Genomic DNA, 13,677 nt, shown 5'->3' with positions numbered 1-13,677 from the left:
CGGGCGCCCCGGGGCCGGAGCATCCCGCGGGCGGCCTCCCTCGGCTCCCACCCGGCGCGGAGCAGGCGCCGCCGCGGGCGCTGCAGTGACGGTGCTGGGGGAGCCGCTGCGGCRCCGGGGGCTTTTCTGGAGACGGCCRTYGCRGCRCAGGCCTTCCCCGCGCCCGCGTGGGCAGCACCTTCCCGTGCCTCAGTTTCCCTCGTGCACCCGCACCCCCCGCCACGGGGAGTAAGTACCACTTTCGGCCTCACGGGTGAGGATTTTCAGTGTAGCACTTTCTCAGCGATACTCTTTTAAAAAAAAGAAAAGAAAAAAAGAAAGGAAGCAATAATAAATAATTGATTTTTTTATACGTGTGTGTTGCAAAGCCGGGTTCCCAGCAGCAGCGCGCCGCCCACTCGGCCTGCTGCCGCGAGCGTCGCCCCGTGCGTGGGCAGCGCTCAGCCACTGCCGCCCACCGCAACGCCGGAGCCGCGGGCGAGAGCTGCGGGCGGCTCCGACGCAGGCCGGCTCCCGGCGGCACTGAGGAGACCGCCCGGCTCCGGAAAGGCGTGCGGAGACGTTCCCAGCCCCCCCGTTACGCAACGGCACTCGGCCTGTTTATTCGGGCACCGAGCCGGGGGAGAGGGTTCGTCCCTCGATACTCGGACGAGGGGCGTTAACTGTTTGCTCCCCGCGCCGCCGCCGCGGCAGCCGCGCGGGGGCCGGCTCTGCCCCACGCCGCYGCGCGCCCCGCGTCCCCCTTCCCTCCGGCATCGCCGCTGGAGCAGCCCGCTCGGCCAGGCCTGCGGGCGTCAAACACCTCGGCGTCAGGAGCGACACCGTTGCTAATTACACCCCTTCTCTGGCYGCTCTTAAGGCAGGCGGACGGGAACTGGAGCCGTTTTATGCCTGCGAACGGCAATTCGGACGCCTAAAGCGGAGCAGATCACACAAGCGTGCTCCCCGGAGCCGCCCGCTCTTCTCGCTTGCACTCCAGGCTGGAGAGGGAGCGCCGGCACCCGGACGCCTGCTCCCGGCACCGTACGGTCCCCGCAGGGGTTTGGACGGACCCCAAAGCCTTGCTCCCCCCGCAGGGGAGAGGACGGCAGCGCGGGGCCAGCCAAGGGCTGGGCCGTGGGGGCTCAGCGGCTGCGGGGCCTCGCCGCCGGGCGCGCACCGGGGGGCTCCTCTTCTTCCCCGGTCCGCCCAGGGAGCAGCACCGGCACGGTCCGGCGGGCCCCGGCGCCTCCGGGAAGCCACGCTGCAGGAAGACCGGGAGACTCGGCGGAGCAGCGCTGCGCCAGGCAGGCCGCCGGCAGGAGAGCCCCGGGGCGCCAGGCTGGTAACGCTGCGCCGCGGCTGAGGCGTGATAAAGGATGGGGGAAGGCTTGTAACACACGAGATTAACAAGGTCAACTCTCAATTTTCTCAGGGTGAGAATCAAAGGGGAAAATATTTGCTTTGTGTGACTCAGTGAGTTCCTATGCAGCCCGTGGTACCAACTCACAGCAGCGGAAGGTCTTGCTCATGGAGATACTCCAGAAACTAAATGAAACTGAGTTCTTGCGGGAGTGACACCTCCCTGTGTCACTATCTCACACTGCGTATTTAATAAATCAAAGGTACTTTCCAGCCTTGATGGAGCTCTCTGTGCTGAGCTCTTCACTCGGCTTGGACAGCCCAGGCCGAGCCACTACATCTGTTCATTCACTCATTAAAGYCATGCACAAAACTGTAAAAAATGAGCCTGAAGATGCTAACTCCCAAATGGAAAATCACACTGAAGTACCTACAGCACAGACACGTGCAGCAGAGAATACTGCTCTCAGTATCAGCAGAAGCAGTGCCTGATGCTCACCTTAAATCCTTGACTCACACACACAGTTTGTTTCAGTTCCTTCGAGGTTTAATTACTCCTAGCAGCTCTTCCACCCTAAACCATCCTGTGTGCTCTAAAAGCACAGACTCCGTTTTATCTTGTGAGGGAGCTGCCGGCGCCCCGGCTCACTGGACTGGTTCAGTTTTGGCTGGTTCCCAGTGTGTAAATCTGGTTGGAGCCTGTTGATTTGCATTGCAAACTGCTTTGCTGAATGTTTGACAGATCGTAGCTCCTCTTCAGCTCCATGGCTGTAAACAAGCCCCTGAGCAGCCGGGGACGTCCGTCCAGCCCAGCCTGCAGCGYGCGCCCGCGCTGGCCACGGCTCTGCACGCCGGGTCTGCGCCGGAGGTGGCCTCTGCASCGAGCAAAAAGTGAAACTGCTGAGAGGGCCTGGGCAGATCCACGCTTCTGGCCTTTAACTGCCCCCAGGAGTACCTTAAAGCTGAGCTTTAAGGGATATAGGTCCCCTTCCCCCCCTTATTTATTTATTTTTTTTTTATTTAGAGTGTTTGAATTTCAGGCTAGTTGTGCCTAATTCTGTGTCTCTCCAAGGAATATGAATGGTGGCGAGTGGAGCTGATCTCGTGTGGACTGAGCAACTAGAAGGAAATTCTCTTATTGAACTTGTGCTAAACAAAATAAAGGCACTGGAAAGTAGCTTAAAAATCTGCAAAGTGGATTTAAAAAATTAAGTTTTCCTGCTCCAAAACRAAAGCCTTTTAAAACTGGTGCTGGGATTGAGAGCAGGTATCAGTAATGCAGTAGTTTCAGCCACTTCAGTATGTTGCAGCTAGTCCTGAAAACAAACATGATAAACTAAAGAAGTTCAAAGTTAAGAGTAAGGATTTCAGSAGCTTCAAATATGAAAAACACAATTACGGCATCAGTCCAAGCCTTGCCTCTGCCCTCCAGCACCCCCGGGCAGGGGCGATACCGTCACACCTGGCGGGGTGCAGCGCCCGCTTTTCCAGCTTAAATATAGCTGGTGTTTCAGATGTCCGTGGCCTTCACGGGCAACATACTCTGCCAGCTGCTGCCCTCTACAGTGCGGCAGTGCAAGAGCCCAGCACCGGGCAAAACCAGCTCGTTGGCAGGGAGCTTGGCTTCGCGGCACGGAGCAAGGTCGGCAATGGAGCAGCTCCAGGAGGGTCCTGCTGCTCCTCAGCACATCGTATTCTGCCGTTCAGTCACAAGCTCTGCTGATGTTATTAATTATTTGTATGACTATTCTTCGTCTTCTTGATCACTGCCCCATTTTTCCAGCTCGACTGGCCATCAGTAAAGCTCATTGCTGGTGACACTAATGGGCATTGGTGTTACTGAACCGCACTGTCCTCCTCCGGCAGCCAGGGATGSAGAACTAGCCCCTTCTCGAAACATAATCGGGCGGCAGCAGTGTCCATATCCTGCTCCTCCACTTCATTGYCCACCTATTTACAACAAATACTGGTGCTTCCCCTTCAAATCCACCACCCAGGATCTCCACAATGGCTTTTGTTTCCCTGTCCCAGCTGGGGCGAGTGTTGATGTGCAGCTGTGCGCCAGCGTGCGCACGTGCAGGGTCGTGGGGGCTCTTTGCCTGGCCCTGGCAGTGTGCAAAGAGCAGGGTTGGGGGGAAGTGGCACATCTGTGAGCCGGCGTGTATCGAGGATTAGGGGCTGTGGCCAGTCCCCCAGTCAGCTAAGGTATATGCTGAAGTCAGCAGCGAGCACTAGCCTCGGGGGTCCTTCCCGCCTCGTTCGGGAAAGCAGTAAAGCGCTTTTGGCAGCAAGGTGTTTGCTCTGCCAGGCAGCACTGCTCTGTCCAAATCTGAGAGATCTGGGGAGGACTGGCTGCACCGGGCTCAGACGGCTCCCTGCACACCGGGCCACCCAGCGCCAGGCAGGGGTTCATTGGCCTGATGCTGCCGTGCTGGTCCTACAGTTTGCATCAGGTGCTGCAAATGAGTCCTGCTCCCAGCTCACCAGGGGGTGAATGTGGCTCTTTGCACAGGGGTGAATGAATGTCTTCTGGAAGGAGTTTTGATGCTGTRTTCACTTGGCTAGTGAGAGCAGCTTCTGCAACCTGCTGATGTGTATCTCCTGTCAGATGAGGAGCTTGCTGCCCCCAAATTCCCTTGCTTTTGGCTTAAGACTGTCCCACATGAACTAACAGCTCTTTAGAGCACAGACAGATATGAACAGTAATGACCTGCAGCTTTTTGGGTCAACCTCCCCATACTGACCAAAAGTAAAGTACAGAAATGGTTCCTCTTGCTGTAGAGCCTGAGCACGATGGGGCCTGGAAAGCGTGGTCTGCATGCAGTCAGCAGCATCACGCAGGGCTGTACTAGACCAAGAGCCAGACCACGTGCACGCCAGCTCCGCGTGCAGCAGCCTCTATTTCTGAGCCACGCAGAGAACCGCACTTCTGCCATGACCATTGGGCCAGACTTCATTGAGCCAAGGCGTCCATCTGACCCAACATGATTTATTTGCTTTAAATGCACGTTGCCTGCCATCTCTTTTGAGGCAAACGTACTCTTGGAGCTTGCTCCTGGCCTCATGCCATTGGAGCCAGGCCATCGGCTACAGCTCGGTAACGTTCTGTGTAAAACTTTTCAAGAAAGCAAACCAGGCTGCCAGCTAGTCAAGCCAAAAGCTAATGGGCTGGATTCTGGTTTCTCTGCACCATTAACCAGGGGCGGCAGGACTTCCGACGCAGCCATCCTCGATTTAAACACCTGAGTACTTTTGAAGATATTGACCTCAGAATCCATAACAATGGCTTTTTATTTCACTGTTTATCTTCCATCACTTAGGTTCAAGCATTTTGGCCTTAACGAGTTGCCCAAGGCCACATAACAGGCAGTGGCAACATACAAACATGGTGACTCCTGCCCTGCTGCAACCACGTTCACTTTTCAGTTGCATTCGGTCCACATATCCCATCCCAAGTCTCTCCCCATTCCCTGTTACTTCTCAGGGCTTTGCACTATCTTGCACAACTGCTGGCATAAGGAGGAAAACTGCACTGGCAGGAGCAAAACTGCCTGTTGCTGAGTTTCTCCCAAACTCCTCCACACAGTGCCTTTCCAGACTTTCTTAGAAAAATTTCTTTTTTCTCTTCTAAATCAGAAAACCTCCCTTTACTGGAATCCAACTATTCATGCAAGAAACCTTATTTCTGACGGCTCTCCTAATTCAAAGAGTGGGAAGAARGCCCTCAGGGGAAAAATAATGAGAGCTGAGGGGAGGCAGAGCCTGGAGCCAGCCCCGAGCCTGGATTCCAGGCGAGAGCAATCTTCCAAACTCCTGCAGCCTCCGGGCTTGGGGGCGACTTACACCGCACGTGAGGCACCTGCCATCCCCAGCCATCACTCCTCCCGCAGAACTGGAGAAATGCAATGCATTTTTGAATGAAGGTGTGGGTTGGGGCTGCTCCCCACCCAGGCCCTGGGAAGCGCTAGCCCTGCTCGCATAGCCCCTCTCCCAGCGCTTCTGCTGAGCGCTGTTAGTATTTCTGGGCCTCGGGCAGACCTTGCTGAGCACATTTGTGTTCCCTCAGAGAAGGCAGCTATCTTGCACCCATGTTACAAATAAGATAACAGCCCCTGCTCAAGGTCACTTGAGGCAGAGCTGAAAAGAGTACAATCAGGAGAGTACACCTTTCGGTCTCAGCACTTTGCAGTGTTTCCCTCTGGGACAAACAACTCTGCGTCTGCCACRCGCAGCCCAGCTGTCCCTGAGTGTGCTCCCTGACTCTCTCCAGAGGTCTGCCGTGTTGTACCAGGCACAGTCCTTTGCTGCTGTGATTCTTGCTCTGGAGCTCTCTGCTCTGCCACAGAGGGAGACCAGACTCCATAAAGTTGTCTGAGACCAGGAGAACGTGCTCTCCTCCCTGAGCCAGGATATTTTACACTCAAAAACCTTCAGTTCAGAGATGCACTTGGATAGCACATTAATGACAGCACTACTGTTCTAGTCGTGCTTTTCCCATGAGGAGATCTCCCTTTGGAGACAAGGGYAGGCACCAGAAGTGATAAGGCTTGTTGGAGAGTGATGTGCAGGGGATCTTGTCTCATCAGGAGTCCACTCCTTCTCTTGCCTTTGAGGGAGTTGATCCTGAAAGGCTGAGGCAGGCTGTAAAGGCAAATGGGACATGGCAATTCCTGCCAATAGATAACCTGAAAGTTGTAGTGCCTCTCCCCAGCTCTAAGTTCACACCATGAAATAAATTGCACRAAATGTCTCATGAGGTGCTGAGCCATTAGGGACAGCTTTGAGCCTTGCAATGTCTTTCTGCATTCCATCCTTTATTTTGGTGTTGTAAATAATCCTGCTGTCTCCCTCTAGGACATTGTGTTCCTCATTCCTCCCTGGATAAATCTTTTGACCCCTGTGCCAGCCAGTGAGGCCAACTGAGTGGCCCTGCAGTGAAGGGGGAAGCCTCGGAAACATTAAGACAGCTGGCAGTTGAGATAGTTTGTGGTTTCTCTTCCAAGTGAGGCCTGTGTCTCCATTGCCTTGCACCATGGAGCTGGCCACTGCCGACAGGTGGCTCAGCCAAGACAGCGTATGGGAAAACAGCACCGGCGAAAAGGTGGTGTCTGGGCCCAAGCCCAGGAGAGCATTCCTGGGCAAAAAGGAAATGGTGATAACCAGCCCTGGGAATGTCACCTCTCATGCCAGGCTTTGTGCAGGTGACCAGAGACAGATCAAGTGGGTGACACTGCTCACTCCATTGGCACCACAAGCATGCTTTCCACTGGCACCACCAGCAACASCACGGATCTCTGGCTTTTTACCCCTGGGCTGCCCCCAGGCTCTCAGTGAGGGAAGCTACCTTGCACCACGGAAAGAACCGTACCAGTGCAAAGATTAGCTAGCCTAACAAAAATCAGTAATACTCATCCATCTTCTTAATCACCTGGCACCACAGGGCACAAAGGTGCCAAAGGCTGTGCAAACTCCAAACAAAGGATGACGTGTGCCCTGTGGCACCAGCAGGCCTGGGCTCAGCACTGAGTCTCTGTGCTCAGCCCAGTGGGTGTCCAGCGAGTATCAAACCCTGTTCAAGCTCTTCTGTTTGCAACAGGTAAATCAGCATCTCCAGCATGTGCACCCTACAGCACTGGGGCACATACAACATCCCACCCTTGGAAAGGTCTGACTCTTGCTTTGCAACGGGGCTGGGGCACTCCCCATTTTTTACATCATATGCATTAATACAGACTCCTGTTTTACCTGGAGATCTTGTTTTTACACATCCTGTAGTTTTGTGAACAGCAGAAACAAAAAGGCCTGGTTCCTGATGCCTCTTCTCAATAGGGGTTCTCTGACCTTACTAGCCTTTCTTTCTGTACTCTCTTCTCTTCACTTGTCCACTTCATTCCTGAATGTTTTAGGAATCTGGCAGCCCACCATCTCTGATTTCCTCTCTGGCTGAGGTGCAATAGTGATTTCAAGAGTTCCTAGAGGGACAGAAACTGGAGTCATTCCACTGGACTTTAGAGTTTCCAGTGTAGGTATTGAACTCTGAGTGACACTTCAGCCTGTGCTTACAGTCATGTGGAGCAACAGCCCTTCTAAGATCTTCCTGATCTATCTAGAAACACCAGCTTCCCTCCACTGCCCACAAAGGTTGCCCTGCTCCACCTGTAGCATCTCCATCCTACTCTTTAGCTGAGGTAGATGACTCCTATCCACACCTTTGACYGCCCAAGTCCCCTTTCCTTAGCAGAACCATCTGAAAACAGAAAGAAACTCCAGAAGCAAAATTGAGGCAGGGAGGGAGGCTGCCTGCAGGTYCCACTGCCAGCAACAGCTCCCTAGAATAAGCCTGGCTGTCCCACCAAGTTTCCTCCACACTGGGAGGACACTCTGCCTTTCTCCCGCTGACTTGCACCTAATGGCTCCAAGACAGCTTTCCCATCATTCCCAGCAGTAAATTACCACTGAATTATTACCCTCATTAAGTGCAATCTATCTGCTAATATTAATCATCTGCAAATAAATCTACACATTCCAGCACTTGGTATGCTGTTATCAGACCAGAAGATAAACAGCTCAGCAATCTGCACACTTACGGCTCCATGTTTGACTCAGAGAAGTCCCTGTTTCTCTTTTCCATCTTCTAGCACATCTCTGCTTTCTGGACAACCCCGAGGGCTCCTTGGACACTCATACGCACCCTGCACATTGGCCAGCATTTGGCATGGACCACTGCTGGCCCAAGTCCCAGCAGAGTGGCTTAGGCCCACAAGCAGCATTTTTTGCTGAAGCAGAAAGAGGCTGCATCTGAGTTAGATTTACAGTTACTGAAACTGGAGTTTGACCAGGACTGCACCTCCTGTCACAAGAAATGCCCAAGAACCACTGAGGCTGTACACAGCTGGATTCTTTCAAGTGCCAGTCTTTCACTAAAAGCAATTCCCTGATCACACCCACTGGGACTTTGGAATGATGGCTCTTGGAAAGGGGAGCCATCAACCCTTCCTTTGAGCTCACCTATGTCCACACAGAGGGAGATGGCTGGTGAGTTGGCCTGTGCAGAAGGGACCTCTAGACTTGAAGGGGACAGAACAAACCTGAAGGTGCTCATGCAAGTCAGCCCCTGTGGGTAGGTTATCTTGCACTGAGCTGATACCTGCCTCATGTTTTCTCACTGCTAGGTAGGCAAGAAACCCAAATAGCTGGACCTCTGGCCTGCCAAAATGTCTTAGATTAAGACCCAAGCAAGTGCACCACCAGGTCCCTTAGGCTCTTTTGCCTAATGCAATGTAACTGCATTTTACTGCTCTGCCTGCCAGGGATCAGAAGACATTCTGYTGGACCTGGCAACCCCACTGCTTACCTTGCTGGGTCCTACACAAGGTAAGTGTCCAGGACCTGACCCAGACAGCAACCAGCACACAGGAGAAGTGACATCTGCAACCTCCTTGCCTGGWGCTGTTCCTCTTTCACTCATCCAGCGGGCATCCGTGCCAGCCTTGGGATTTTACTTTTCATACCAGCTGGATATAAGTAAATCTGACACTGCTCTTCAAGCTCAGAGCTGGGGTGCTCCCTGAGGCAAGACCTGTCTCCTCTGCCTCCTACCTTGCTCAGGACAAAAACGCCAGYCCTCCCTGGGCTGTGGATGCACAGACTGGCTGTAGATCCCCTCTATTCGGCAGCTACTTCTTTTCAAAGGCAGATGGCTGTGATTAGAGTGGGAACTTAAATTCAGGACTGTGGTCCTATTCCAAGTTGAGATACTGATCTCAAACAAGTCATTTACTCTCAGTGCCCCTGGTCACTTCTCCAGCTCCACAGCTCTGCCCATACTGAGATGTCGGTTTAGAAACATGAGGGAAAAAAAATCTTTCATTGGTGGACCTCTACTGGGAAAAGTGCCCAATTTGATGCAGACAAAAAAATCCCCTTCRGCATTACTTGTTTGTGCAGGTAGCTTGGCAATGCCAGCAATGCCTCTGCAGCACGAACTCTGTTTCCTCTCTTTCTGTATGTGCCTTGCAAGCAGGATCCCACTCTCTGGTTGGGATCTTTGGGCRCTAGTGTTCTGGGTTTCTCTGGATTTATTTTGTAGCAAGGACCACTACGCACACTTGTGCTGGCAGTCCTCCTTCCATGTCAGGCGTTTCCGTTTCAAAGGGCTCTCTGCATATCAGTCTGCCCTTTAAAAAAGGTGATATGGGTTATTAATGATATTTACAGGAGAACTGCTGGGCAATTATTACCTCTGTCTCTCAGATGGCAATGAATCAGCCCCTTTCCCCCTGGCACTCTCTGCCAGCATGCTTCTTCAACATGCTCTGGACACTGTGACTGATTTCTGTAAGATGGGGTTTCATGGTGTGAAGCGCTGATGTCCAGTTCAACGTAAGGTACCAAAGTTTTTTCCTCTGCCAAACTGTAGGGGCAAGTGCCAAATTATTGCCACTCTCCTCCTCCCATCCCAGCCATTTCTCCTTCCTTCTTTCTTCCTCCCTAAGTGATTTCTTTGCTCTCTCCCCTCTCCCTTTTCTCGTCAATTGTTCACACACAGGCCAACAAATGCTCACGGGCGGCAGCAGTTCAGGACAGTCAGACCAGACACTTCCCACTCACCCTAGATCTGCACTTTGGGTTTTCACAGGGCAGGGAGGGCAGCAGAGCCTTCCCTTACAAATAGTTCATATTGAACTGTCTTTGGGGACAACCGTAACATGAAAGATAATTCCTTCACTTGCAAATATCCCACCAAAGCTTCCTTTTAGTGGTCCATTCCTTTGGTGATTTCTGCTGTCCTCTTGCCCTCCCCATGTCCCTCTCTCCACACAAAACATCCTGACCAGCACCCGGCTCCTGCACCTCCTCTTCTGAAAGGAGAGGAATCCATGGGCCTGGAAACAGTTCTGCAAGGTGGTGTCAGCATGGGCCAGGGACGTAAGGGCAGGCCAGGGTGAGCCCTTTCTCCTAGTCTGATTGGGCTGCTCTCCACCAACATGCATTTCACATCAGTGCCTTTTTCAGATTTAAATGCTGCATATCCCAAAACACTAGTAACTTTCCAGGGCAAGGAGGCTGATTGGTATCTCTGAAGGTTGGCTCCCAAGTCAGCAGGTCCTGGATGGCCCATCCCACTGTCTCCCTTCTCCATTCGTGTTCACTGCCAGGGGCATCTCAAGAACTTGTCAAACTTTCCTACTGAACAAGCACGTGACACAGGTGTGGTTCCTCCCTGACCCTGCCTGGCGATCATGCCTGGAAGGTTGATGACAGATAGCCCAATTTTATCTGCACTAGAACATCACCGAACTATTGAGTGTTTCAACCTCTTCCCTACAGAGAGGCACGAGAGGTAGGGAGCCTGCCTGCTCTCTCCTTGACAGACAGCTGGGGCTTCTGCTCTCTTTTCCCCTCCTCTCATCCCTTTGAACCTGGAAATAAGAAAGAAACTGCTTTCCCCTGCCAATCGCATCTTCAAAGCTTGAGCTCCAGGGGTCCAGGACCTGGCACAATGCACACCATTGTCCTTTTYGGAGGCTGAGAGTCAGCCAGAACACAAAGGCTGGGGAGACGCTACCCAGTGCACCAGGAAACTCGCCCAGGTCAACAAAAGCATCTTCTCCCTCCATGGGTCTGAATATGGTAAGGGAGGGGGGCCGGGGATGACAGTGAATATGAGCTATTGTCATGGAGRGCCCAGTGCACGGAGGGACCTGCAAAGGTGATCAAATAGCCCAGTCCTGAGAGGGAAGGGGTGGGGTGAAGGGGGACATCCAAAAAAGCCCTTGTCCCTCTTCAGATCTCTCCTTATCTCCTCTGGCTATCTCCTGGGCTTAGCCTGGGTGTACTTGCTTGCAATTACCTTCTACAAGCCAATCAGGCGCCAAGCTCAGCCCTCGGTCCCCTTGACTGAGGTGATTTATAAATGACTCACTGGCTTATTTGAGCACAGACCTCTGCACACCTCCTCGGGAGCACCTCTCTGCCTGGGCTTTCTTGCCACATCTGCAGCTCCCCTCACAGAATCAGCCCTTTCTTCGCCCGGCGAGGTGCAGGTAAGCCCAGCTCCCAACAATCGTGCTCTTTGTCTGGGTGGGCGTGGGGGATTTACACTCTGGTTGCACAGCCACTGGGTGTGAGTTTCAGTATTTGAAGAACTAGTACTTCTTTTTTTTCCCCCTTCTTTTTTTTTCCCTCTTGCTTTTGCAAAGGGGATTTACGGCAGCAGATTTACTCAGGAATTAGCAACACCAATGATCCAGGAGCTTGATTTATGAAGAGAGGTTGGAAGAGCCAGCTATGTGAATTAATAACTATGAGAATAAATCCCACCATCTTATCCTAGCTGGCTCCTGCTGAGATCTGTGGATGAATTTGCAYGGTATAGGAGAAGTAACAGTGACTAGAGACCCTCTGGATCTTTATTATTATCATAACAACTTTCTGTTCACAGGGCTATATATAAAGTGGTCCCTGCCCCAAGGATGTTGCAGCCTAAATTAGAGTTTGTACATACAGACATRGAAAGAAACATGTAGGAAATGGGAGAGGAACACTTGTTGCATATAGGAATCTAACAGGGCTGAGGGGTTCTTTGGTGCGCAGGACATCACTGTGCAGGAATGTATGGCTGTATGCATGCTATAAAATTAGGAAGCAATCTGAAAGCTGGGAATAAGAAGTGCTTCCAGGCTGAGCACTGACTGACTACAAGGTCTCCAGCTCTTCCCTGTGACRTTTTATGGGATGTTTAGGTCCAGTCTGGGCAGAACTCTTCAAATACAGATACAAGAAAAGATCTCCGTAAGCCTCTTCCATTGCTGTAAACAGCAGTTCACAAAGCGAGGATGCGTTCCTCTCTGCCCTGATTAAGTTCATCCACACATTACTTCTCAGCAAGCTGAAAACTTAACCTGGAGACTTGTTCTTCTTGCCCTTGAAGAGAAGTAGTCCTTGAAGTGACATTTGTTGCTGGCTACATGGCATTTCTGCCATGGGTCAGAGCTTCCCAGGAGGGAAACGCTCTTCGTCTTCCCACTCTGGGAGAGGATGGGCTGGGTGACACAGCTGTTTTCCTTCTCTAAAAGCAGATCCACTGGGGCAAGGAGTGTATGCACGAGAGGGCTCGCAGCAGGCATCTTGGGCAAGCATTTGCTGGCAGTGCAAGAATGTTGCAGTCTGCAAACTTTTTAATTCCTTGGGATTTGCATTGCCCACCTGCTCTTCAAAGGCCAAGGGCCAGGTCTTGTGTCAGAGGCATGTGGAGAGCACAGACTCACGGTGGTGGCAGACACAGAAGTTTCGCTTTTCCTTCTATTAAGTCTACTTTCAAACATCTCCTCCTCCTCATCCTGATGGCTCTGCATACAGAGGGAGCTGCAAGAGGTTAGAGAGAAGGACACACCACTTTGCAGGGCACAGACTCAGACGCTATTAAAGTCAGACACTGCACTCTGCCTGCCAAGGAACTGGGAACCTGGCTCCCAACACCACAGTACTGCACTCAGCAAGGTGACATCTCCAGGAGACTGCAGACCAGGCATGCGCAGGGCAGTTGGCAGCATTCAGAGGATGGTGATGGGGCCATATCTGCATCCCCAAAGTTGTCTTCATATTAGTTCCTGTTGCATGGGCAGGCAGCATGGAGCAAGGTTATGAACTGGGGCTGTATATAGTAGGTATTTTGGGTCTCCAGAGCCATCATGCAGCATTTTTTCACTTGCAGAGTTGCTTTGCTGCTGGCAGTTTTCAGACCACAGCTGGCGGCAGGGAGTAGCTCACAACCAAAGCCTGTGCCAGCAAGGCAGCCCACACTGCATTGCCCCAGACCCTGCACCCGTCRTCTTACCCCAGCCCAGCCCTCCCTCAGTAGGGAACTGTGCTGAGAGCTGGGGTGGGGTTGAGAGCAAGTGGGTTAATCAAACAAATCACAGCAAGAGTGGGCCAAACCTGGGCTCATTTACCCTGGTGTCAGTGCAGAGCAGGTCCCCTGTCTCCATGGCACTTGCCGCATTTACCATGGTGTTAATGAGCATCAAAGTCAGTCTGCTGAATGCAGGCATTTTACTTAATATAATCTCTTTGAGCCAAACACTTTGGCTTCACATTTGGTAACTGGCAGATGTCTGCAGATCTCATTATTCTGGTTACCAAGTGCAGAGCTAGTTTGGTTAGAAACTCGTGTGAAGTGGTACATCAAACATTGGCACCGGCCCAGCGACAGCAGAACAAGAGTACAGTGCAGAGCTCCTGCCCAGTGCCTGTGTTGGGCTGGGTCGCTTAAAATAAGAAAAGGGCCATCTGCCTTATGGAAATCACCTATTTAACACTCCAAATATTTAACCT

General features: G+C 52.3%; 1 protein-coding gene and 1 long non-coding RNA gene across 3 annotated transcripts in view; one reads left to right on the top strand and one right to left on the bottom strand.

Annotated features, from left to right (window-relative positions):
• The window catches only part of RAB7B (RAB7B, member RAS oncogene family), a 10,200-nt gene extending 3,946 nt beyond the window's left edge, over window positions 1-6,254 (top strand). Inside the window, exons 6-7 of the mRNA XM_085300315.1 lie at window positions 1,193-1,324; window positions 6,196-6,254. Of these exons, the coding sequence (XP_085156441.1) occupies window positions 1,193-1,324; window positions 6,196-6,254 (191 nt within the window). The remainder of the gene's footprint in view (window positions 1-1,192; window positions 1,325-6,195) is intronic.
• LOC146598433 (uncharacterized) overlaps window positions 2,349-13,677 on the bottom strand; it is a 34,715-nt gene continuing 23,386 nt past the window's right edge. The window contains exons 3-4 of one of the 2 annotated variants that reach the window (XR_014895272.1): window positions 9,582-9,676; window positions 2,349-7,313 (exon numbers count right to left, since the gene is read on the bottom strand). This is a non-coding gene — a long non-coding RNA (uncharacterized LOC146598433). Of the gene's footprint in view, window positions 7,314-9,581; window positions 9,677-11,738; window positions 12,709-13,677 lie in introns of those variants that run through there. The other variant, XR_014895274.1, reaches the window with a different exon arrangement.

The sequence above is a fragment of the Rhea americana genome, unplaced genomic scaffold, assembly GCF_003343005.1.
Source record: "Rhea americana isolate MKP2758 unplaced genomic scaffold, rheAme1 scaffold_163, whole genome shotgun sequence".
Taxonomy (NCBI): Eukaryota; Metazoa; Chordata; class Aves; order Rheiformes; family Rheidae; genus Rhea; species Rhea americana.
The sequence above is the reverse complement of the archived record's forward strand: the minus strand, read 5'-3'. Positions and strand labels throughout refer to the sequence as shown.